The 25,707-nt window shown below is 43.0% G+C and overlaps 1 protein-coding gene across 1 annotated transcript in view; it reads right to left on the reverse strand.

Annotated features, from left to right (window-relative positions):
• Positions 1 to 25,707, reverse strand: part of CNTNAP2 (contactin associated protein 2) — a 1,889,175-nt gene that overhangs the window by 1,059,543 nt on the left and 803,925 nt on the right. The window contains exon 4 of the mRNA XM_090049982.1: positions 16,643 to 16,790. Coding sequence (XP_089906108.1) covers positions 16,643 to 16,790 — 148 coding nt within the window. The remainder of the gene's footprint in view (positions 1 to 16,642; positions 16,791 to 25,707) is intronic.

Below are 25,707 nucleotides of genomic sequence, written 5' to 3' on the forward strand. Positions count from 1 at the left end.
AAATCTCCTACTCCACAGTGCGTCATTGACTAAACGCCTGGGTTTGCTGAAGTTGGCCTTCCTGAAGTCTAACACTTCCACCCTAGTAGTTACCTTACCTACTCTATGCCTTATGATGAATTCTATTATTTGTTGGTCACTGACCACTGATCTGTAGTCAGATCTTCCCTCCTAGTTAGCTTCTCCACCATCTGTACCAAAGGTACCCTCCAAACACTCCCAAAACTGCTAGACTACTTTTGAACTGCTTTATTATTGTCCCAGAAGATATCACAGTAATTAAAGTCCTTTATCAGCATGAGGTCCTTCAATTTGGATTCTTCAAAGTAATGGTTTGAAAAAACCCTTATCCATCTCTTCCCAGATTTGGTAGTTTACAGTTGACATACAACAGAGCACCACCTTTGTTTTTCTTCCATTTTACCTTTACCAGAGACTTTCAACAGGCCTACCATACACTTTATACTATAATTTAGAACAAGTGTGTTTCTCTTCTATAAAATAAGCAATGTCACCCTTTTTTCCCCCATTCCCCTAGCTAGTCTTTCCTATTTTTAAAATGAGGGCAACAATCCTATATAAGATATAGGCAACATTTTCAGGGAGCGTGAATCACAGTTCATAGACTCATAGATGCTAGGGTTGGAAGGGACCTCAACAAATCATTGAGTCTAACCTCCTGCTTAGGCAGGAAAGAGTGCTGGGGTCAGATGACTCCAGCCTGATGCCTATCCAGCCTTCTCTTAAAGACCTTCAATGTAGGGGAGAACACCACCTCCCTTGGAAGCCTATTCCAGATTTTGGCCACCCTTACCATGAAGAAGTTTTGCCTGATATGTAACCTAAATCTGTTCTGTGTCAGTCTGTGATCATTGTTCCTTGTTACCCCAACAGGCACCCTGGTGAACAAAATATCTCCAATCCCTTGCTCTGTTCCCCTAATGAATTTGTAGGTGGCCACAAGATCACCTCTCAACTTTCTCTTGCAGAGGCTGAAGAGATCCAGGTCCCTTAGTCTCTCCCCATAGGGCTTTTCCTGTAAGCCTCTAACCATACAAGTGGCCATCCTCTGGACGCTCTCAAATCTATCAACATCCTTCTTGAAGTACCCAAAACTGGATGGAGTACTCCAACTGTGGTCTGACGAATGCCACATAGAGGGAAAGTATCACCTCCTTGGTTCTATTTGTCATGCATCTACTGATGCATAATAAAGTACAGTTAGCTTTGCTGATGATTTCCTCCCACTAACAACTCATGTTCATCTTGGAGTCCACTATGATTCCAAGATCCCTTTCTGCTTCTGTGCTGCTGAGAGAGTCATTTCCCAGCCAGTAGATGTGCTGGATATTGTGGCACCAGCACTCTGCACTTGTCCTGGTTGTACTGCATCTTATTGTGTACTGCCCATTTTTCTAACTTGTCCAGGTCCGCCTGTAATCATTCCCTGCCCTTTGGAGAGTGCACAATTTAGTATCATCCACAAATTTGGACAGAGTACACTTCACACCCACATCCAAGTCACTGATGAAAATGATTCCATTGACTGCAGTGAATCAGTTTAGACTTTAGCTATAGACCTGGATATAACTAGAACTGTTACCATGTAATATTCATGAATGTTGAATAGACTTGAAAATTAAAAAGAAAGAAATTAAAAGAAAGAGCTTGAATAGCTGAACTTGCTTCAGGTATGTTGTCTTTGACTATTTTCAGAAAAATGAAAACCATCACTGAGGAATAGGAAACAAAGTTTTTATACATTTTCAGAACACAGGTTATTTTTAAACCTTGACAGCAGAGCTGAGCAAATAAATTGACACACGAAAAATTGTAGCCAAGTAGGTATAATTCTATGTCAGACCTCAATCATAAAAATGAATTCATCACTGAACTAAAAATTGATGGTTGCCACAGTGGAAATGATCAAGACCTAATTTTATTTGTTATGTGCAAATAGAATATTGTCCCTACAAATAATATATTGCTGGTGGTTTAAAAGGCCCAACTTTACATCGTTGAAAATAATCAAGCAAAATTCTATTGGAGGGGGAAAAAAAAAATCAAAGATATAATGTTGAAAGGTAACTTGTTTATTAATACTTGATTAGGTAACCCTTCCCCCCACCAAACGCAAAAGACCCCACAATCCTATGATCCCATAACAAGCTTCCTTCAATTTAACAACCTACCTACTGAATGGAGTAAAGACATGGAATGCAAACAGTTGACTTAAGGAATGGTTTCATAATTATAAGAAAGCAATATGATTTAGGCAAATTAAGTCCTTCCAGAAACAATTCAAATAGTTTTTGATTAAGTAAATTCAACTGATTAAGGTTACTGTATTGACCTATTATAATTAAAAGGCCTGTAGGCCATTTGATTTAAATCCAGTACAGTATAACATTCTGATGATCTAGATGTATCTAATGACAGAAAGAGAGCAAATTCCGTATAGTTCATATTAAATTCTTAACTCTAAGATTTGAAAAAATGTTTAAAATAAAAAAATTATCATTGTATGAAGAATTTATAAAAAGAGCTCTTATGGGGAATTGTTGTTCACCAATCCTATTCAATATCTTCAGCCATCCGGACAGAACTATCACATGATTCCTGAAAAATATGAAGATAGCACAAAATTGGCAAAGTATTTGAAATATCACCTCTTTTTCCAGATGCAAGTTATGAGAATTTCATAGCGATTGCTGATCATTTAAAATTATATGTAGACTTACTGCACATAATCTTCTTTGTAATAATTATCCATATGCATCTTCCCTCCCCATATTAAGTGAAAACTTAACCCTATTTACTTGATAATTTAGTTCCGAGTGAAAATAGGATAACATACCACAGTTTGTCTTTCACTTAGGCTAGGTACAGATATTTGGGGAAGTTAGATTAGGTTAGAAATGGCCATCCAACCTAACTTAGGTGCAGACCTTACACTATTTAGGTGGATTAAAGTGAGACCTGTAAGCAGTTCAGGACAGTTAGATTGGTCTAAAAATGGCCAACCCAATCTAAGTTAACCCTACCTCTTAGGTAGTCTAACTTAAATTTGGATGGCCATTGCTAAACCAGTTTAACTGTCCTACTCACCCACCCTGGTACTGGCCTCTTTTTAGCCCCCCACCCCACCAGCCCCTTCTCCCACTCCCAGATGGACAACCACCCAAGCCCCTATGGACCAGGTAGATTGCCTTCTCCCCTGGCCCTCAAATCCCCCCATCCTGCAAGCTGCTCTTGGTGCTGCTTTTACAAGCTTTTAGCCAGTGCTGGGAGCCAAACAAGTAAGTTGGTACTGGGGGAGGGGTGGCCGGACAGGATGGAGGGAGTTGCTTGTGTGGCGGTAGGGGGCAGGGGCTAACAATAGCCCCTATTCCTAGGCTTAGGGGAGACAACCCCCATCCCCCAACCCCCATGCAGTCCCTGTAAGAACCCAAACCATCTCAGACCCAACCAATCCCTCCACCCCACAGATACTGCATACCATCCTAATCACCTCCATCATTCCCATGGATCCTGCTTACCCCCTTGATACTCTTGCTTGCTCCCCTAATCCCTCCAATTTTGCCCTGGACCCTACATGGCTCAATCCCACAAGTCCCCCCTGCCAGACCCCACCCCATCACAACCTACTTTCAATTGGGCGGTCATTTTTAACTGGTTCTAGCCTCCCACTAACCTCCTTGAATATCTGTGTCCACTCTTACACAGCTAAGACCAAATACACAGCCAGTTACAATGGAGCAGCAGGCTCAAGTGTCCAGCTCCATTTTCAGCTTGCTGTAATTCATTTGTCCATATCTTTAGAATAAAAGTTTTTTTTGTATATGTACACAAATCTGACTTCAGTATTTAGCATCAGTTTTCCCATATAAAAAAAAAACTACAAAAAGTTAATCCAATAGAATGACATAAGGCTTCTAATTACCTCCTGTGTACAGTTACATTGCTAGAAATCAAAACCATTGTTTTTGCAATGGTTTGCCTTGATAATTTCCACATCAATTGGTGCACAAAGTATAAATTAACTCTTATTGAGTAATGCATGTGCCTTCTGTATTTGATGTGCAATTTAAGAACCCATCTAAGGATTCAGATACAATCAGTATAGAAAAGTAATTATGTTTAATAACAGCTTGAACAATATTTGAGGGAAAATACTGTACATTCCACTTTTTGCTATATTACTGAAAATTATTTAAAAAGAAAACCAGACACAGAGTGGACTTGAAAACTGTCTTGATGTTCATAATGGGGAGTATAGCTGAATAGAGAGACCGTCTCACAAATAGCTCTCCTATCAATTCCAATAACTTATTTTGGCAACCACTGTAATTGTTTACATAAAAGAAATATTAAGAAATCCTTATAACCTACAATTAATACTGAAAACCATGTGAACTGCTGCAGCTATCTATTTTAGAAAAAACAGCTATTTTCAAAGTGGTTTAACAGACTGAAATTGGAGAGGAACAACATGATTAACCACCTCTTTACATTTCTGGGAATTACTTTGCTGAAGCACCCTTTGGATTTTGCAAAAATGCAAGAGAAGCCAAATAGTCTTGCCTTTTCTCCCAGACCTTGGTTCCTTCATGCCAGGGGCAAGAGTCATTCCAAACTCTGTATTCTGGTGAGAGTGGGAGCTGCTTTTCCCTGTGGGTAAGTCTGAATGACAAATGAATGGTGAAGAGTAGACACAGGTCCTTTTTCCCTAATCTTACTGCACCGGCTTCAGAGTAGGGAGTGTACTACACCCTCCCAAGTATATAGGGATACCTGCATAAAACATCATGCTGCTTGGAATTCTGGGCAAAAATTTGGCATGCTGTGTCCCAGAATCTTCAGGTGTCCATTCTGGGAGAACACCTTACCCATTCCTTAGCCATCACAGGTGTAGAACTCTGCTGTTACATGGGGAATATAAATGTATCATATGGGGACATTTTTTGGCCTACAGAAAAAATTTACATTTAGTTCAGGAGTTTAACTGCGATAAATTTTCCTTATGATTTCACACCCTAATATCAAACAAAAGCATTACTTCTGATAAAAAAGGAAAGCAAAAGTTTACCCAAACTTGAAACACTATACATCACTTTGCTCATTATGAGAAATACAACATGCCCTGGATTCAGATAAACTGTTGGGAGAAAATGAAGAGGAGAGCAGAATAATTTGAATCAAGCTTGAAACATAAATACAGCCTTAATACATATTTTATTCTAGACATGCAAGAAAACAAAATTCAGGGAGCCCCCTCAGGCTTAAAATTAGTGGCATGGAACCAAAACCAACAGCATTTTTGTTTAATAAAGAGAAACACCTGATTTCTCAGGTGACCAAGCCACCACAGACAAAAGGATCAGTCACAGCTTAAAGAAATGAAAGAGAAGAATGCTGGTGGAATCATCATGAGTATTGACTCAAGCAAAGAGCTTGGAAAGCTATACAGTTCCTAAAACTGAAATTCTTCAGTTGTATATGCCTGAAACCTGTCAGCCTTGTTGTGCACTAAAAGTACTTCATTTTCCTATTAGTCCAGATATTTATGGCACTAAAAGAAATGTGTAAGAAATACACTGTCTGCACTACTTGATTATACATTATATGGTAATGCAAAATGCTGGTAGCTATACAGTGAAATTTAAATTTTTAAAAAGTTGAAAAGTTTACCTGAGCCTGAATGGCATATCAGGTAGTACAGTAACATATGTTAGTTTCTACAGGAAACCCTCACTATTCATGGGTTTGAATATTCATGGTGCACTCTAGTGATGTGCTTTTACAGCCACTATTGGGCTCCCACCGCTGCTGCCACACTCCCACAGCCACCAGCTCAGCCGTGCCCCCCCAGCAACTGGGGGCATGCGCCATGTAAGTGTCTCCAGCCTGTTTATCCTATTTATCCAGCCTGTTTATTCTGGGTTATTTGCGGATCCCAATATTTGCAGATTTCCCCATTCACGGATATCTCTAGAACATATCCCCTGCAAATAACAAGGGTCTCCTGTATAGGCAATGACTGATAAGAGAGCTGTGTAGCATCACATCTGGTAACTTTGGCTCCCTTGCTTGCATAATATTCACAGCTTGGTTAACTGGTGTGGCCTGTAGTATAAGTTAGGAAGGAGGCTTAAATTCATGTTTCTCAGTCTACAGCAAAGCATCTAAAATAAAACTCCTACAGAAATACTAGTCTGCTGTTCTTAAAATGAAAAAAGGCTGATGTCATCATACATAGATACAGACATGCAGGTTGAAATATTTTATAAGAAAATTAAAATATTCCATTTCTAGCTTAAGACATTTTTAATTTTTCTTTTTCTTAAAGTAAAGTTAAAGGACATTTCAAAATAAAAAGTCACTGTATGCCAAAAAATAAACATTTCTGTTAAAAAATGTTGAACTTTTACATGCTTTCAAAAGTATTCTAAGGTTATTTCTTTCCTGAAAGAAATGGTAACATAGAAATGGATCACCAGAAGTCACTGAATGTCTTTTCATTTATCAGGAAAAAGTTGACTGAAAATTTTCATTCAGCGCTAATTACATTTCTAGTTGTACCTAAAGCTAATAGATGAATATTAGCTTCTGGTATGAAATACATGGTAATGTATGCCTTTCTTTGGATTCATTATGGCTAAGTACAATAGAAATTATTTACGCTGATATAGCAACTTAAATGTCAATGTATCAAAAGCATTTTATAACTTTGTGTGGTAAATTTGAAATCCTTGCTCCCTCCAAACACTCATTGACTTTAGGAAGATTTTGACAGTGATTACTGTAGGGTTTTGCATCCATAAAACATCACTGATATGCAACCACTTCTGGAATGAAAGATAATATTCAAACAATGACCACTAAACCAGTGAAGGGAAGGGCCATATCTTGGCTTAGAAGGCCGGGGAAAATTCCTACAAGAAAAATGTTAGTGCCTCCAAGGAAAAAAAGTATAGATATTAATTATCTTTTTTTAAAAAAAAGCCTGCATCAAAAAGCTACAGTATGTTATCAGAAAAACATAATTTGTGATAGAGTACATACTTAAAAAGATCCCTAAACTTCTGCTACCAAAAAGTTATACAGTCCATTTCCCCTACTGCCCATACTCTGGATGCGAGTATTCAGGCATGTACTTTTAATGTCAGGAGGACAGAATATCAGGCTATGTTTGCAACTGCTGAGCTGTGAATATGATTACTGTAAAATATAATATAAAAATCTATATAAGTATAAAACCATGCACTTCATAGAAACTAAAATGTAAAGGTAGGTTGGTTGAGGTTGGGTGCCTAATAGAACTTTCAACTTTCCCATGCATTTTTAAGAGTGAATTTGTAGAAGTGGACAAGAATGAAGAAAATATTTAATCCCAGTGAATTTTTTACCCAAAGCAAAACCTTACAGACAAAAGTCTACATTATAGACTCCTGGCTTGGGAGCCAGGAGCAGCAGGAAGAGGAGAGATCTAGGCACACATGTGTCCCGCACGCACATGTGCCCCCTTACCAGACCTGGAGCAGAGGCAAATGCAGCAGCAGCAGGGGCAGCCCTAAGTAAGTGGGCAGAGGGACCGATGCAGCTGAGCCGGATCTGGAGGGGAAGCCCCCTCAGATCCCTCTTAACTGAGCCAGTAGGGAGGTGTGCTCCGGAGCCACGTGAACAGAGCATGCAAACAGGGGAAGGGCTAGTGGGAACTGTCCCCGCCATGCCAGGGAGTACCCCTGAGGTTAACCCTCTGGGATAGGCTCCAGAGGCACCGGATTCCCCCAGCGGGGGAGTGTAGGAGGTGGGATCACCGGCAGACACTTCCGGTAAGACTGGAGTGCCTGATTGGCTGTTGGGGCAGCAGTGGGAATTTCAAACCGCGGCCTTTAAAAGCTGCAGTTTGATGTAGCTCCCAGCACTCAGGAGCCAGGAGTAGGGGGGAGAGGAGGGATCTAGGCACACGTGTGTCCCGCATGCATGTGTGCCCCCTTACCAGACCTGGAACAGAGGCGAACACAGCAGCAGCGGGGGCAGCAGCAGCTGAACCCTCTAAGGTAAGTGGGGCAGAGGGACTAACGTAGATGAGCTGGATCTGGAGGGGAAGCCCCCTGGATCCCTCTTAACTGAGCCGGTAGGGAGCTGCGCTCCCGAGCCGTGCAAACAGGCACACTCTCTAAGAGCACACCGGCGTTCAATGAAGGTGCTTTATGGCTGGGGCCCTGGATAAGGGCACCATCAGGACTGGGGGACAGGGGATGCAGGTTAGGAGTGAAGGGCAGTCACAGTGCTGGGAGGGTAGGGGCCGTGGGTTAGAAGTAAGTGCCACTCCAAAGCGTGACAAGTCAGGGATCACACTCTTTTTGACTGAGCAATTTTATTTATTTTTATTTTCATATAGTCAGTGTCATGGGGCGGGGCGCAGGGGCGGCCAGGATCCCTCAGCACCCCCCTACCGTGCCAAGTAGGCAATCCAGCACCCTCTTATCTCGCCTGCCACATCTTTGATGATATCTGGTTCTATATGGGAGGCTGCCTTTGATCCCCTAGTACACGGTGTTATGCTGGAACTATTCCCTGTTCCATATGGGGTGACTTGGTGCACCCCAGCCTTAAGGGCTATGCGTGCCTCCAACCTCCCCTTTAGCATGCCCCAAGCCTCGCAGCTGTACCGGACGTTCTCATGTCATATGCTCACCCCCACCTGGGGTCTCTCGATACACGCACTCCCTCTCTGGAGTTTCTCTGTACACGGACCCAATATACTCGCCCCTCCCAGGCTTCTGTCCCCTTCTTGCCCTTTCCGGGCCTCTAGTTGCACGCTGGACTCTGTCGAGCTCCTATCGGTCAGGCCCCTATCCGCACGTCCACCCCTCTCCAGGCTTACTCTCACGTGCCTGCCCCTCTCTGGGACTTCTACCGCATGCTCGCCCTTCTCTGCGATTTAGTGTCAGTAGGGTGCTAGTCACTCACCCTGGAGCCTCTTATTTTAACCTGCCCTCCGGGCTTATGCCGCTCTGCCCGTGCTTCGTGCCCTCTCTGGGGCCTATGCCGTGCTGCCCGCGCTTCGCGCCCACACTCAGGGCTTCCCGTGGTTGGGGCTCAGGTGGCCTTAGCCTTACCTGGCCCCCAGACCTGCCTTCTCGGGCCTAACTTGCGCGCTTCCCGCGCTTGGGGGCTCAGGTGGCCCGTAGCCGTGCCTGGCCCCTGACCCTTCTCCTACTGGGCAAAATACCGCCCTCACAGGCTGGGGTCTCAACACCCCACACACCGCACCTCTCTGGCGCTCACCTGCTGTGCCAGCTATGGCGCCAATCGCTGTGTTGCCCTGGCACCACTTGCTGTGCCCTTACGGGGCACCAGGAACTCCCAGATTATTGGGGAGCTCCCGTGAGGCCTCCTCACACCCCTACAGCCTCACCTGGTCCTCTGGTTTTCGCACAAACAGCCTTACCGCAAAGCAAACTACTAGCCAACTGGCTCTAACTCAAAATAGGCCTACCGGCTATAACATAAGGGTCCAGGCCCAAACTGGCCCTCTTGCAAAGGCATCTCTGAGAGGATTCTCTCTGCCCTCACCATGCTGCGGCCCCTCAGGTGCTCAGGCTGCACCGCTAGTCTCTGCTCTGCTGGCCTCTTCTGCAGAGCTCCTGCTCCTGAGGCTGCCAGAAAGGAACTGGCTCTGGCCTCAGCCTGGTTGCTTATAAAGGCCAGGCCCTGCCCCCTTCTAGCCAGATGACCAACATTAGTTGCCCCGGCAACCCTCACCTGTGCTGCCCTGTTGATTGGCAGCTGTCCTTATTACTATTACCAGTAGCGAGCACCCTAGTGCTCTGCTACAGTCAGACATGATTTTGTCATGTTATGCCACAGAGTTCAAGGACTCTGGGCCTGCTTTTTGGGGGAAAGACTTGAAATCTGACAGTGCATTGTCCTATCAGCATTTCACAGTAACCCTGTTTGCATGTCAATTCTTGTTCCCCCGCAGCTCAGGTTACAGCTCTCATCAGTCTGTGCCTTGAGGCAGACCTCTGAACCTGGCTTCCCAGGAGTTTGAACAGACACCAGCACAGTTCAATAAACCATATAGTTTCCTCTTCTAGAAGCAGACTTCTGTGATGTGACTGCTCTATGGCCGCAATATTATTGTTTTCTTGTCGCTTACCCCATTAGGAATAGAGGAATCCATGCCCTAGCAAGCAGACCACAGAGACAAATCCCCATTCCTGCATTACCTTCTGGTATGCCAAAGGCCTATTCCATGATTAATTACCCAGAGCCACCCAACCCATATCACATGCACCCAATACAATATGTTAGGGTTCTCTCATTGCACTCTTGCCCAGTGCTATGTTTGGGACTTGCACTTGGCAAGCCATGCACTTTATTTGCAATGTTCATCAGTCACCTCCCCCCCCCCCGATGCACACATTTCTGAGGTCCCAGGAACATTTCACTTGCAAAATTCCCTGCCAGTCCTCCCTCTGCCCAGGCCTGCGACTGTGGGGGACCCCCTGCTCACAGTGAGTGGCCTGCTCTCACCGTCCACTGTTTTGGGGTGCCCCAGGCCACATGCTAGGGTTTGCTTCCTGAATTTCAAACTGCCTGCCACTACTGAAGGTCAAGGAACATCTGCACCATGCAGGTCTCCCCCCCACTCCGCTCACTGCCCCTCGCGGTGTGGGGCAGGGACCCCTGACTAGCAGTGACTCGCCTTCTCACCATCCACTGTTCTGATGGCCAACGCTAAGGCTAGGCTAGGATTCATGAAGCTGCAGTTTCTTCCTTTAATTCTCAGGTCCTCATTCATGGTTCCCAGTTCCTTTTTCAAAGCCAATCTATTCCCAACAAAAGCTTCTTATTAATGAATGACACATTCTAAAGAGAGAGAATTTCATTAGCTATGTATTATTACCAAATAATATGTAAATTAAAATCCTGCATCTACCATGCTCATGTACCACCAGGGGACTTTCTTGGACACCTCTGACCAGAGTCTTGCATGGCCCACAGAGTAGCCTGATTGACACTGTAATAAGTATATGGGCTTGAATAAAGAATTTCTTTTGGTCTGGAATTAGGGATGGAAATCCTTCTTACCTTCTTTCCCCTCCCCCAACACCATGACTCTCTTCCACTGGGGATCTCACCCAGATATCTCTTGCCTGGCCCAAAGTGCTGTTTGTTTATGCCAGGCTGCCAGCTCACATCCCCCCATGCACACTATATTAAGTATGTGGGCTTGAATAAGGAACTGTTTTTTGGGCTGGGGTGACAGCTGGAAATTCTTCCTGGGCCAGTTCACTTGCTCAGGGGTGCCCAGGAGAGTCCCCAGTGCCAGAGGCATGGCATGGGATGGTCCTAGCTCTGGGGTGTAACAGCCACATATAATAGTGTATAGGGAGGGCTGAGATACACCCTAGAGCTGGGTACAATGGCCACATATAACATTTTATCACAGCCCTCACCATACACTGTTAAATGTGGCTGTTAAACTCCAGTGCTGGACACATCTGGGTCAGTCCTGGGTCGACAATTGTTTCTGGAGAGATGAGGAGGCATTACCATGGTCTGCTACTGTGGTCAGTGTCAGGGGGAGCTGTCCTGGCAATGAGGGAACTGCCTGGGTGACAGATGGGGTCACCCTAAAACAAACACCCCAGCAAGGCTGACAAATGAGGTGTGAAACCCCTGGCATGTATCCCCGTTGGAAAGCCTGATGGGCTGCATGGGACCAAAGGGTGGCAAAGGTTGTGGGGACAGTGCTGGCATGGGCAGCTTTCCTGTCACCTTGTAGTGTTGGCGACTCCATTAATCCCCAAAGTCTGTGAGTGCCTAGGCAAACCCCCAAAGGCAAGAGTGCCTAGCTCAAAAAGAACCTCAGTTTTGGATGTTAAAATAGGTGCTGTCAAAAAGTGCGGGGTGGGGGTGAGGCAAGGAAGACTGGAGAAAGACCAGGCTTGGCAATGATTTGGTGGCCAGCCAGGGCAGGGCGCACCCACTTCCTGTCCATGCCACTGGGGGACTGTCCCAAAGAACCCTGACCAAAGTCCTGCCCAGTCCAAAGCGCGGTTTGTGCATGCTAGGCTGCCAACTGACACCCCCACCCCCCATGCCCCCTGTACTAAGTATATGGGCTTGAATAAGGAACCTGTTTTGGGCTGGGATTATGGCTGGATTGGGCTGGGATTATGGGTGGCCTAAGAAGGATTTCTTAGGCCACCCCACAACATGCCACTGTGGCACTGGAGGACTCTCCTGGACATCTTTGACGAGGGACTTGCCTGGCCTAAAGCCAAATTTGTTTCTGTGAGGCTGCCAACTGACAGCCCCCCATGCCTGCTGTACTAAGTATATGGGCTCAAATAAGGACCTGGCTTTTGGGCTGAGATTACTGATTGAAATCCTTTCTAGGCCATTTGACACCATGCCTGTGTGTCACCAGAGGACTTTCCTGGACATCTCTGGCCAGAGTCTTGCCCAGTCCAAAGCATGATTTGTGCATTCCAGGCTGCCACTGACAGTCCCCCCATGCCCACTGTACTAAATAAGGAATTTCTTTTGGGCTGGGATTAGAGGTTGAAATCTTTCTTGGGCCACCCCATGCCATGCCTCGCTCTTTTTTTTAGTTTTATGGTTTTCCTGGAACTGGACAGTTTTTTGGGCTGGGATTACAGCTGGAAATTTTTCCTGGTCCAGCCCATGTGGTCAGGGGTATCCAAGAGATTCCCCCAGTGCCACAGAAGCATGGCATGGAGTAGCCCTAGCTCTGGGGTACAAGAGCCACATACACCAGTGCATGGGAATGGCAGATAGATGCCCAGCTCTGGGGTGTAACAGCCGCATATAACAATGCATGGGGAGGGCTGTGAAACACCCCAGAGCTGGGTGCAACAGCCACATATAATAGTTTAGCACAGCCCTCACCATACACTGCTATTTCATTGGTGGTTAAAGTGATACCTGAATTTTAGGATCATTTGGGATTGAAGACACTATACAGAATAAATATAAAATATTACAATTGTTATAACAAAATTGAAGAAAAGAGTCACTATTGAAAATATGAATTCAGCAATACTTTTCTCAAAAAAGACCCAGTACACTTTCCCATTCCACTCTTTTGTGAAGGTGAATTTTATTAATATTTTTATGTCCAAACATTTTTTTCCCTTAGAAGATCCTTTTCTCCACTTTCAGAGGTATAACACCTGTCAGGAAAACAACTTTTCATCAAATATATATCTTTTTGTCACTGAACTGTGTTTTATTATGTCTCATATTTACTTTCTTTAAGGCTCTAAAAGCATCTTAGTATGTAGCTATAGTAGTTTGTCCAGCCACTTCATCAGAAAATGCTACTTTCAGCAATAAATATTTCACCAATGATCACAGGGTTTATTTTTTGTTTGTGTTATTAAAATGCACTTTGCCTGTTAAAATTATTCAAATTTGTATAAGAAGTTGGATCTTGGTTGAGAGTTTGAAACAACAAAGCATCTACTTCAATTCATAGAATAGGTTCCCTTAGAATGGAAACATTTATTAGGGGTGTGTGAAGTCGGCAGTAGTAAATTCAGATTCGGCCCAATTCGGAAGACAGTGATTCGATTAGCTGATTCAGATCACTGTCTTGGTTCGATATGGTGGAATCCGAAGATTCAATTCGGATTCAGAAAATTACTGATTCAGCCATAGATGCAGCTTTATATATTTTTTCTACATACCTCAAGGTACCAGGTGTGACTCATGAACACTGAGATGGTGGGGCAGACAGATCCCAAGGGATGACGAGGTCGAATGGTCATAAGCTACTGGGAGACCATTTCAGGCTGGACAAAAGGAAGCATTTCTTTATTGTCCAAGCCCCCAAGGTCTGGAACAGCCTGCCCTCGGAGGTGGTTCAAGCACCTACAATGAATACCTTCAAGAGCAAATTGGATGCTTATCTTGCTGGGATCCTATGACCCCTGCTGACTTCCTGCCCTTTGGGTGAGGATGGACTTAATCTTCTGAGGTTCCTTCCAGCCCTAATGTCTATGAAATCTATGAAAATCCCACAGGAGCATGGGTGGGACCCCATGTGCTCAGCAGCAGACATGGAAGTGGACCAGAAGTACTTCTGGTCTTCTTCTGGGTCTGCCACTGAGCATATGGGGGACCCCCTCCCATGCTCCCTCAACTCAGTGATTGCTTGTGGGGGGGGAGGGCAGGCGCCTCCCCAGACCCAGGAGGCACCAGTCTTTGAGCTGGGGAACGGGGGGGGATCCTGCATGCTTTGGTCCACTTCTGGGTCTGCTGCCAAGCATGCAGAGGACCCAGCCATGCTCCATTCACCCTACCATCTGAGTGTTCATGAGCCGCACACCTGGACCTCGAGGTACCAAAAAACCCAGATAAGTTGCATCTATGGATGAATTATCAAATCTTTCTGAATCTCTTCAAATCAATTTGGAGACTTCCAATTAAATTCAGAGAGATTAATGGGTCTCCTGATTCAATTTGGATTCAGAGATTTGGTCGCCAAATTGATCCAAATATCTTCTGAATAGAATCAGTGACTGAAGCTTCGCATACCCCTAACATGCATCACATTGCAGATTTGATGTAACCACAGCTCTTCCTATTTTTGAAAAGTATATGACTAAAGTGAAATATTTACATGGCCCAATGGCAATGCGTAAGGGGTGAGAGTGCTGGTACACCCCCGTCAGGCCACAGTCCCCACTCAGGTGATGGGCAGGGGGCAGGCAGAAGCACCCATGCCCCCCTGCAAGCACTGGTTGGGGAGTGCGTGCTCCAGATGTAGGCCATGGCCACTTCTGGGAGGGCTGTGGCCGTTTTTGGGAGCAACACAGCCACTCACCAGTTGGTAAGTTTTGCTGTGGGGGACCCCACCCCTGGTCAGCAAGATTGGCCATGGGGGGACCCATACAATTAGATATGGCACAAACATGCCTTACCTATACTCACATTATAATTTACCTTTACACCAGTATCTCCAGTACTCAAGACTATTTCAGCTGAAGCCCTCAAACCTATTCTAGGATCAAGTGTACGCTATTAACAGGCCTTCCTATGATTCTGTGGTGCACTGGAAGGCATCCAAGGACAATGCTGATGTCCCTATAAGTATCACATCAATAAATACTCAGAGTTCTCAGAAAAAAACCTGGATTTGACCCAGCTTGAAAAATGTAGTCCTTACTGAACTATCTAAGGACACTGTGAGACCGATACCCTGTTGGTGACAGAGAGAGTTGTATCAAAAGGAACCCAAACTACTACTGCATTTGTGAAGCACAGATTGCAGATCATGTAATCCCTCAGTGAAGACTTTAATCATTCACAGACAGTATTTCTCACATCTATCAGGCTACTAGAAAAACTGTCCTTTGACTGATTGACCTTGACATCAACATATAAGGTGTCAGTCACCTGCCGTATGAAGGAAGACATCTATTCTTAATTTTAATATTAAATGTAATCCCTACTGTCTATCCAAATCAAACCTAAAATTATGAGGACCACTAAACATTAATTTAATTTTTCCTAGTCTTCTTTATGTGTCACTCTCCTAAAATTAATATGCAAGCATACCTGTGATTGTAATTAGAATTTAACCCCATCTTTTTTATTTTTCTAATTGTTATGTATTGATAAGAATTATAGAGCTCAGAAATAATGATAATAGATACAATATCAATCATAGAGAAGTAGACTGATAGATAATTTCTCCAAAGTTTGCTAATTAAGAGATCTCATTTGCATTTGCTCATGAAAGGTGGATGCATCTGTAGCTTCTAAAGACAACTCATCTTGGTAACAAGAATTTGACTTTTTTATTTTTATTTTTATTTTTTTTTTACAAGCAGACATTTCATTATGGTATTTTCCAACACAGTAAATATTGTGTTCCCTGAATAGAGCACATATTTATAGCTACTGGGTTTCTGATAATTATTTGAAAATTACTGGCTCACACTTGGAGAAAGTGTCATAAAAGAACAGAGAACATAAGGCCCTATGAACATTTTTATTTCTGGTAATTTTCTTGAGGAGGAACCTTATGTTTGACCTTTTATTTCTGTAATATCTACTACACCACAAATCTATATGCCTTAATCATATATGCATCCAAGGATTATCTCTACAAAATGTGTGATATATTTAGATGTATAAAAGGCATCTTTAGTGGATTTTTATTTGCTATTAAGCCTTGCATGTTATCATTAACACAAACTAACAAATTCTGTCTTTTTCCCTATCCATTCCCTCAGGGCCCAACACATTATTTCACTTCAAACTCTGAACTGTTTTGGTCAGAAACATGCAATAAAAGCCAAAGTCTTCTACAAAAGCAATATTAAAGTTTAAAAAAAAAATACTTCAAAGCAGTATCATCGTGGATTCCAATATAGCATCTCCCCAAGAGCTAACTAGTGACTCAGACCTAAGGTTACAATAAATATTTCATGCAGCCCTAGGCAATATAATTAACAGTCTTACAATGTCTTAATTTATTTAACCAAAAGATATTGAATATTCAGAGTTTAATGGTTATCCATATTATGAAAAGACTTATCCATATTTAGAAAGAGAAAATGTATAATAGAAAATGAGGAACAAAACTTACAATATGAGCAGCCGTAGACCTCAATTCTGAGACCAATTTGGCCCTCTCCATTCCAGTCCAGAGGAACTATGCGTACATAGCGAGCAATAACTGGATGCTGCAAATCATGCCGGACCACACTATCAGAATTTGTATTTCCAGGAAATGCCTAAGGGAAAGAAAAACAAAACTCTTATAATATTCAATATAGTTCATTTTGTAAGAATACACATATAAGTAAATACATTAAATAAAAAAATGAAAAGTCATCTGAGCAGTTAAGTTGAATGGCATTTTCATCTATTCCTTTTTCTGTTTGTGCCTGTATCAAAGGCTCATTCAAGAAATAACAAAGTGTTGAATATAATATCAGATTAACAGTATAGGAGGTCATGCCTTCTACTCCGCAGTAGGTATTCCTGGCTTAGTGAAAGGCCAACTAGCAGTAAGACAGTCATTTGTTGTCTTTAGTTTTGGCTTATTTAGAGAAGTGGGCACACTGGAGAGGAGGGACAGAATCCAACTAGATCTAAACAGGTTACAGAGGTGGGTGGATGAGAATAAAATGGAATTCAACACAGACAAGTACAAGGTGCTGCATCTAGGGAGAAGGAACCAGCAACACACCTTTAGGCTATGGAATACCCTTCTCAGCAACATAGTGGCTGAAAGAGATCTTGGAGTCATTGTTGACTCCAGGATGGACATGAGCCACCAATGCAAGGAAGCACTCAGTAAGGCTAATCGCACCTTGTCGTGCATCTACAAGTGCATCACAAGCAGGTCCAGAGAGGTGATCCTTCTCCTCTATGCAGCACTAGTCAGGCCACAGTTGGAGTACTGCCTCCAGTTCTGGGTGCTGCACTTCAAGAGGGATGTGGCTAACCTTGAGAGGGTTCAGAGGAAGGTCACTCGCGTGGTCAGGAGGCAGCACGCCAGGCCCTACGGAGATAGACTAAAAGGCCTGAATCTATTCGGCCTCCACAAGAGGAGACTGAGAGGGGATCTGGTGTCCATCTATAAACTCACTAGGGGGGACCAGTGGAAAATAGTTGAGCTCTGTTCCCCCAGGCACCACCTGGGATAACAAGGAATAACAGTCACAATTGATTGACAGTAGGTTCAGGCTTGATATCAGGAGGCGTTACTTTACAGTTAAGGCTGGCAGGCTCTAGAATGGGCTCCTAAGGGAGGTGGTGCTCTCCCCCTACCTTGGGGGTCTTCAAGAGGAGGCTGGATAGATATCTGGTATTATGATCCCGGCACTCGTTCTTGCCCAGGGCAGGGGTTTGGACTTCATGATCTGTTCAGGTGCCTTCCAACCCTAGAAACTATGAAACTATAAGATATAATCCCCCCCCTACCCCTGGGCTTAGTTGGCTAACATTATATTTTCTATAACCCAGTTGCATTCCCCTCCTCACCCCCATCCCTCTTATGTTAGTCCCTCACTTGGATGCTCTGTATTTCCCTGATGGCTCTGTCATCTTTTTGGTTTATGATTTTTAACATCTATTAATAAAATTCAATTTGTTTTTATACTGGAGATACCAATTCACTAAACATTTGACTAGTTACACACAGATGTAAGGAATATGAATACAGAATGAAGACAGATTTCAGTGGATGTACAGTGAACAGCTCCATTTCCCATTTTCTCAAGGCACACTCTCCCCCATGCTTACATAACAACATTGCCAACATTTCTTCAGGACTAGGAAACCAGCACAATTGCCACGTATCCTTAGATACAAAATGTACTTAAATATTTTGGGATTTTGGTAATGATCATAACCTGGCTTCTTCTCCTAGGCAATATCACTTTTTAAAGTAGAAGTTAAAAAAAACCCAGACATTTGAGCAAGACAAAACAGTTCTCAAATAGAATGCGCTTTCCAAAATTAATGAAGTCAGGAAATTGTTAGGTGCGGTGTGGAGATTAAGTTGCTTTTTGGTACAATGATTCATGGTATGTGGCTCAATAAAAAACAATACCTGCTTGTTAACTCTACTTTTTCACTCAGTCAGCTCATGGGAAATCTGTTCATTTATAGCTGACAGATCTTAAATATAAAACAATTTCTCTATTTCAAAAGCTATTATTATTCATTAAATACTTTTTACCATGTTTAAAAGCACTTCCATATCTTTCTGTGAATAACTTGCACTATAGAAAGTGAACAGAGTTCTTGCAGACTGAAAGAAATCTCATAGCCAATTGTCAACAGTTATAAATATAATTATTGATGCACACTCAGAGGTTGAGTACAGACATTCAGGGTAATTAGGGGGAGGTTAGATTGAGTTAAAAATGGCCACCCAATCTAAGGTAAATTGGAATAGTGGAGGCTTGGAGTGGAAAGCAGGTTCCAGGGATGGGTCAGAATGGCAGGTGGGGATCATGGGGAGGATTGGTGGAGGATGGAAGGGTCCAAGAGGGTTTGGTGGGATCAGAGAGCCTTGTGGGGTTTGCTGTGGGGCTTGGGGGAATGGGGGACTCTCTCCCCAACCCTCTCCCCTGTCAAAGTAAAATTTTAGATATGTGTGCTGCCAATACAGAGAGTTGGTTCTGACATGTGCAGACAGCCTAGGCTAGTGGAAAATTCCATAGCATAGTCAGAGCCTGTCCCCTGTTCGACCCCTGGGCCTGTCACTCAAACATGACCTAGTTTTCAGCCTGCACATGCTCAGCCATATGCAGAACCTAACCAGATGCATGCTCAGTTAGCAAAAGCATGACATAATTTGACCATAAATTTCTATATACAAAGTGATCTGATTGGCCACTAAATTCCTATAAAAGGCTAGTGAGCCCCCATCTCGGTGTGGGGCATTTGGAGTTGGTGGGCGTTAGGAGTGTAGGCATTGGGGTGAGTGTTTTGAGAGACCGTGCTCCATCTGCAAACAGAGGCTGCTTTTACCAGGGACTGTGAGACAGAGAGAGATTGGGATTCAAACCCCCAGTTCTCTTCATAACTTCATACAACGGTTTAGCTCCTCGATTTCATTTTTTCTCGTATTGATTCCTTTGGTTACTGGACTTTTTTGGCTTTGACTTTGACTTCGATTTGGATCACCCCTACTGCTTTGACTACGGCTTCGTCTTCTACTTACCTGGCATCCAACCTCAGCACTGTTCTCTGCCTGTCCGTTTGTCCCCTTGGACTGGCGTCACGACGTTTCTTCATTCCATGATGCATTACAGTTCTGTTTTGTCATTTGTTTATCTCACCTATGAGCTGTTGACCAGCCCTGGAACTAGCGAGTGGGCAGCCGCACCTAGCTCCGGCTAGATAGCAAGGGCTCACTCGTGAACCTCGTGGGCCAACAGACCCTTCTGTTATTGTTCGTGTTCGTTCCATTCACTGCAACTTTAACTGTAACTGAAGCAAGCATCGTAACCTGCGTTAAAGAAGTGTAAGTCTAATAAATCATCTTTGTTTTGAAACCATATGCATCTGTGCCACTCAGAACTCCTCACCGCTAATCCCGCTCGTCTCGTATCCGATCTGCCACCCTGGCCCACCGTGACACTGGGGCCTGGTTTATCCCCCCAGGACCAGGAACTATTTTAAGTCCCCCAACCCCCCCAACCCACCCCAGTGATCCAATGACTCACTTTAACCCCCACCCTTTCCCCCACCCCAATTTACTTCCTTGGATCCCAGCACTGGCGAATGCCGGGAAAAGTGACACCAAGAGTGGCTTGCAGGATGTGCGGGGTGGCTGACTGGTCTGTGAGATAGGGTATGTCCATCTGAGGGGGGGGAAGAGCTAGAGGGGCTATAAATAGCCTGGTGCCAGGGAGGGGGTAAGGCTTCCCCAGCCCTGGGAACTCTGCAGCAGTTCAGGACAGTTTGATCAGTCTAGAAATGGCTGACCCGATCTAAGTTAGACTACATTGGAGGTAGAGGTAATTTAGATAGTGTTGGCCATTTGTAGAGTGATTTAAGTGCCCTGCACTTCTTTACAGCTCTCACTTTGATCAACCTAACTAGTGTAAATTCTGCATCTGGGTGAACTAAGTTAGACTGGTGGCCATTTTTAATGCAATCTAACCTCCCCAAATGTCTGTATGCACCCAGAGGATGTACAGTACTAAAAGTCAGATACTGGAACTTTTGTTAGAGAAGAACTTGTTCCAGAAGCAACAACAGCAAAGAATCAGAGATATATTCAATAATAATAAATAATGTTGTCAGTCATACAAATCCAAACACATTCCTTCATTTTAAAGTACTTTGTGTACACTGCCATGGATTGTAACATACTTAGAACAGGACTGTACACACTATACTCCAACTATTCCCGACAGCTACAGGAAAATATTTTGTGGACAAAAGATTCCCATCATCCAGGAAGAGCATTTGTACTGCTATTTGTACTGCTATACTCCACATCTGCCAACCTCTGTCATTTTCCTGACCAGGTATGCTTGCATCCACTAGGATGGATTGTATTTCCATGGGAGGAAGCAAAATATGGCTCAACTTATTTAGTGCAACTGTGGATTGAGACAATGTACAAAATATGAAACACCTCTTTCTTACAAATGCCAAGTGGAATCTTGCCTTTGGGGTCCCTGATTTTAGGTGTTTATTTTTTTCCTAACTGAAATTTAGTATTTCTTACATGGAACTTATTATTCATTTAATTTTTTTGTTTATGTAAAAATATTTTTAAGGAATTTTCTCACAATTTTAGTTTGTATTTTCTTCCTAGCCACACATTTTAACTGCTGGGAGTACCCTTTCTTCAACAGAGAAAAGACTCTAACCTGACAACCTCTTTTGAAACAAGCTGCCTCCATGTTTAGATGCATTATATAACAAAATAACTAATTCAGGGACAGAAACACAAAAATGAAGATTACTATACATTTGAAAGCAGCAAAACTGACTTGAGGGGAAGGAGACAGGGAGAAACTATAGTTGGCTGGGCCTGGGAGCTGGCAGTGTGGGAAACAGGAAGAGAACTGTGAATGAGTTGACTAGGGAGAAAAGAGAGTCTAGAAAGACTGGGAATAGGACAGGACAAGGAGAGTGAAACTAGAAAAAAAGTATTGGACTATGGATTGGGGGGAATAAAATGGATATGATAAGGAACTGGAGTGTGAGGAAACTTTTGCAAACAGATTGAGCCATGGAGCTGTGGACAGGAGGAGATTGACTGGATAAACAAATGTAGAGGAGACTAGAAATGGCAATCGGGAAGCTGTGGATAGGATGAGAAGTCCTGTTCCTGAGGTGAGGATATATTGGGTAAGATGAGAAACTCAGAAACAGAGAGTGAAGAAGTAAGGAGGTGGGTACTGATAAGTTTATGGAGATATGGAACCAGTTATGGAGAACAGACAGGACCATGATGGAAGGGTCAAACCTGGGGAAAACAGACTGAAAGATCTGTGCCCCTTTGATTGTATTTCTCTCCAAAGCCTGAAATGGAACTCAAAATTCTTGAATTGCACTGTTCCCCTGCCGTCAACTAATAGCTCTGAAATCCTTCCATAGTATCCTATCCCTACTGAATAGCTATCCATTAGTTCAAGCTGCAAAACTATGAGCAGTAGACCCAAATGTCCAAACGTTAGGAAAAAAAAGTTCAAGTTACAAAGTAGAGGTGTCAAAATATAGGTAATTCTTGGGTAACCTCTTTCTTTGTGTGCATTATGATACAGTCTATAATTACATAATCAGATACTATTTTTTCCTTCTGTGGGGATGAATGAGGGCTGTGTTATAAAGGAAACTTATGTATAGAATTCCTTCTTTACTTACTACAAGAGGTGGAAGGTTTTAAATAAACAAGACAATGGACTGTAGGAAGGAGAAGGGACCCCTGAACACAGCCCTACCTCTACCACAGAATCCCAGCCACCTAAATCAAAGTTTTCAGGAAAAAACCCTCAGATTCCCTTCTAAAAAGAGGTACCCAAGATTATGACCTTGATCTTTCTATATCTCAGGCCCTGCTCTGTAAAATGGAAATAAAACTTCACTCCTCATCTGGCAGTGATGCTATTGATGTTCGTAAAATACTTAGATGTTAAATTGATGGGTAATATAATGAATTAATATTCTCTCTTCAGAGTAGAATTTGATTAATGCACAGTAAATAAGGAATCAAACCACCTCCTGAACAATAAAGATAAAATGAAGCATTGAACAGCTGTTGAATTAGTGAACACTGAAAACTATGTGTTCTGAATTAGGCAAGGGACATAAGGAAAACAAGTTTGTGATTATGTACTTAAAATGCATATATTGCAAAGGAAACTCATATTTTGGCATTTGCCAACTTTGCACTCTCAACAACATGTTTTATTTCCTGTGTGTATTCATCGAATTATAGGAAAATGGGGCTGGAAGGGAACTCAGAAGGTCATCTAGTACAGCCCACTGCTCATGTTTAGCAGGATCATCCCTGGCTAAACCATGCCAGCCAAGTGTCTGTTTAACCTGTTTTTGGAAGTTTCCAAGCATGCAAATCTATAACTTCTCTAGGTAGCCTGTTCCAATGCCTGATCACTCACATAGTCAAATAAGTTTTGCCTGATCTCCAACTAAATTTCCCCTGCCACAGCTTGAGGCCATTCCTCCTAGTCCTTAGGGGCCTGCAAAGGGCATCCTATTCGATTTGGATTTGGCTCAAATCAGGGACAGTGACTTGATTAGTTGATTTGGATCATTGCCCCAATTTGATCCGGCTGAATCCAAAACAGAAGATTCAGTGCTGATTCAGAGAATCAGTGATTTGGACATAGATACAGCTTTAAAGGTTTTTTCTACGTACCTTTAGGTAGCAGGCATGGCTTGTGATCACTGCAGTACTGTGGTGCATGGAGCATCTCAGAGCCAGGGGTGGTGGGGGAGCCCTTAATGTGCTCAGCAATGAACCCAGAATTGGACTGGAAGTCCACTTCCAGGTCTGTGGGGGAATGTGTGGGGAGGCCCCCCAGCTCAGTGACTGGCTGGAGGGGGACACTGGGTGCCCCCCCAGACTGAGGAGGCACCTCATTGAGTGGGGGGAGACAGGGAGGGATAGGGGACCCCTCTGCATGCTCCCCAGTGGACCTGGAAGTGGACTGGAAGTGCTTCTGGTCCACTTCTGGGTCTGCTGCCGAACACATTGGGGAGCCCCCCATGCTTCTATGGGATGTTTCATGACCCTCAGCATCACAGCACTCATGAGCCCCTGCTAGAGGTATGTAGAAAAAGCATTTAAAGCTGTCTCCGTGTCCGAATCTCCGAATCTATCCAAATTGATTCGGGGGGTTGTGATTTGATTAAGAGAAATTAGAGGGTCCTCTGATTCAATTTGGATTAAGAGATTTAGCCACTGAATCCAGCTGACTCTTTACCAAATCAAATCAGGGACTTAAACTTTGCACAGCCATACTAGTCCTGCCTGCTATGGCCACAGAGAAAAAATTATGTTCATTCCCTCTATAATCACCCTTCAGGTATTTGAAAACTATTATTAAATCCTCCTTCAATCTTCTCTTTTCCTTATAAAAAAACCTTATTTCTTTCAACTTTTTCTCACAAGTCTTACCTCCTAGGCACCTAATTATTTTTGTTGCTTTGTGCTGGACTCTTTCTACACTGTCCATATCCTTCTTGAAGTGTGGGGCCTGAAAATGGATACAATACTCCAGGTGAGACCTCCCCACTGCTAAGAGAGTGGAAGAATCACTTCCCTTGATTTTTAAATGCTGCTCCTGTTAATCCAATGCAGGTTGCTGTTGGCTTTTTTTCTTTTTCCTTCTAATTTTTTTTTTTTGCAACAAGAGCACACTGTTGGCTCATATTTAGCTTATGGTCCACCATAACCCCAAGGTTTTTCTCGGCAGCCCCGTCACCTAGTCAGGCATTCCCTAGTCTGTATTTGTACATGCAGTATCCCAGCACAAGTGCAGGACTTTGCACCTAAACTTGTCAAATTTCATCTGGTTGATAGTGGACCACTTCTCCAGTTGATCCAGGTCACTCTGGATCCTAGCTCTGCCCCCCAGAGTGTCTGCAGTTCCACCTGATTTGGTATCATCCAAAAATTTGCTAAGCATGCACTTGATCCCACCATCTGGATCATCAATAAAGATACTGGACTATACTGTACCCAGGGCAGACCCCACAGCACTTAATATTTTCTCACAACTAGGCATTGAACTATTGAGTATGATGCTCCAACAAGCGTAATAAAGGGAGTGAGATACCTCTTATATCACTCAATAACATTGATAGTAAAGTCATAAAGCTTTTTTTTTGGGAGGGGGAGGAGATGTCACTCTTCTTAGGTAAAAAAATTGAGTGCAGCCCCATGAATACCAAGCAAACGATACACTGTATTAAGTAGCACTATTGAGGACTGCACTATACCCAGTAGTATTCACTGAATCAGGTACATGAATGTGGACAGTAGAGAGTAGGTGTCTGAGGGTGTCCTCCATTTCCTAATTAATTAAAATACACTTAATTTAGTCTCCTACAGAACAATATCTTATGGTACAGTAATGTATGCTTCTGTGGATAATGCAAATATCAGGTGGAAAGCATCACTGGAAGGCTATAAAATCAATTTGCCAGGGCTTGTGAATTATGTATTGTTGCTGTTAAATCTCCTTTTCTGACTGAGATTTGCACATGGGCTTAGAAAGACAGGTTTTCATTAAAACTGAATTTATACTATTTACAAAGCGTCATGTTTGCAAGCATTAACAAACAATTTTAAAAGATTTAAAAGTATAAATTTAAATATAGGTTATTGTGGATTTATAAAAGAGAGAGAGTAAGGATTAAACTATGAAATACATAAATGTACAATTAAAAATTTTTCATAAAACATTTTTTTTTAAATGTGGTAAATGTCTGCATAAGCTAAGAGTTGTCTGAATTGTTAATCTTGTAAACACAATGAAATGTTGGTATCTTTATACCATTGACAGATATATACCTCTCAAGAGCAATTCAATCTTTCTGCAACTCCAATGGTTGGGAAAAATGAATAAGATGCCAGTAAAGGCTCACCTGGCTGTAAACTAAGTAATACTGTCTCAGTCTGGCCCTTAAATCCCCTACTTTACAAGC

Source organism: Crocodylus siamensis, chromosome 5, assembly GCF_052110815.1.
Source record: "Crocodylus siamensis isolate JL-2025a chromosome 5, ASM5211081v1, whole genome shotgun sequence".
NCBI lineage: Eukaryota > Metazoa > Chordata > Crocodylia > Crocodylidae > Crocodylus > Crocodylus siamensis.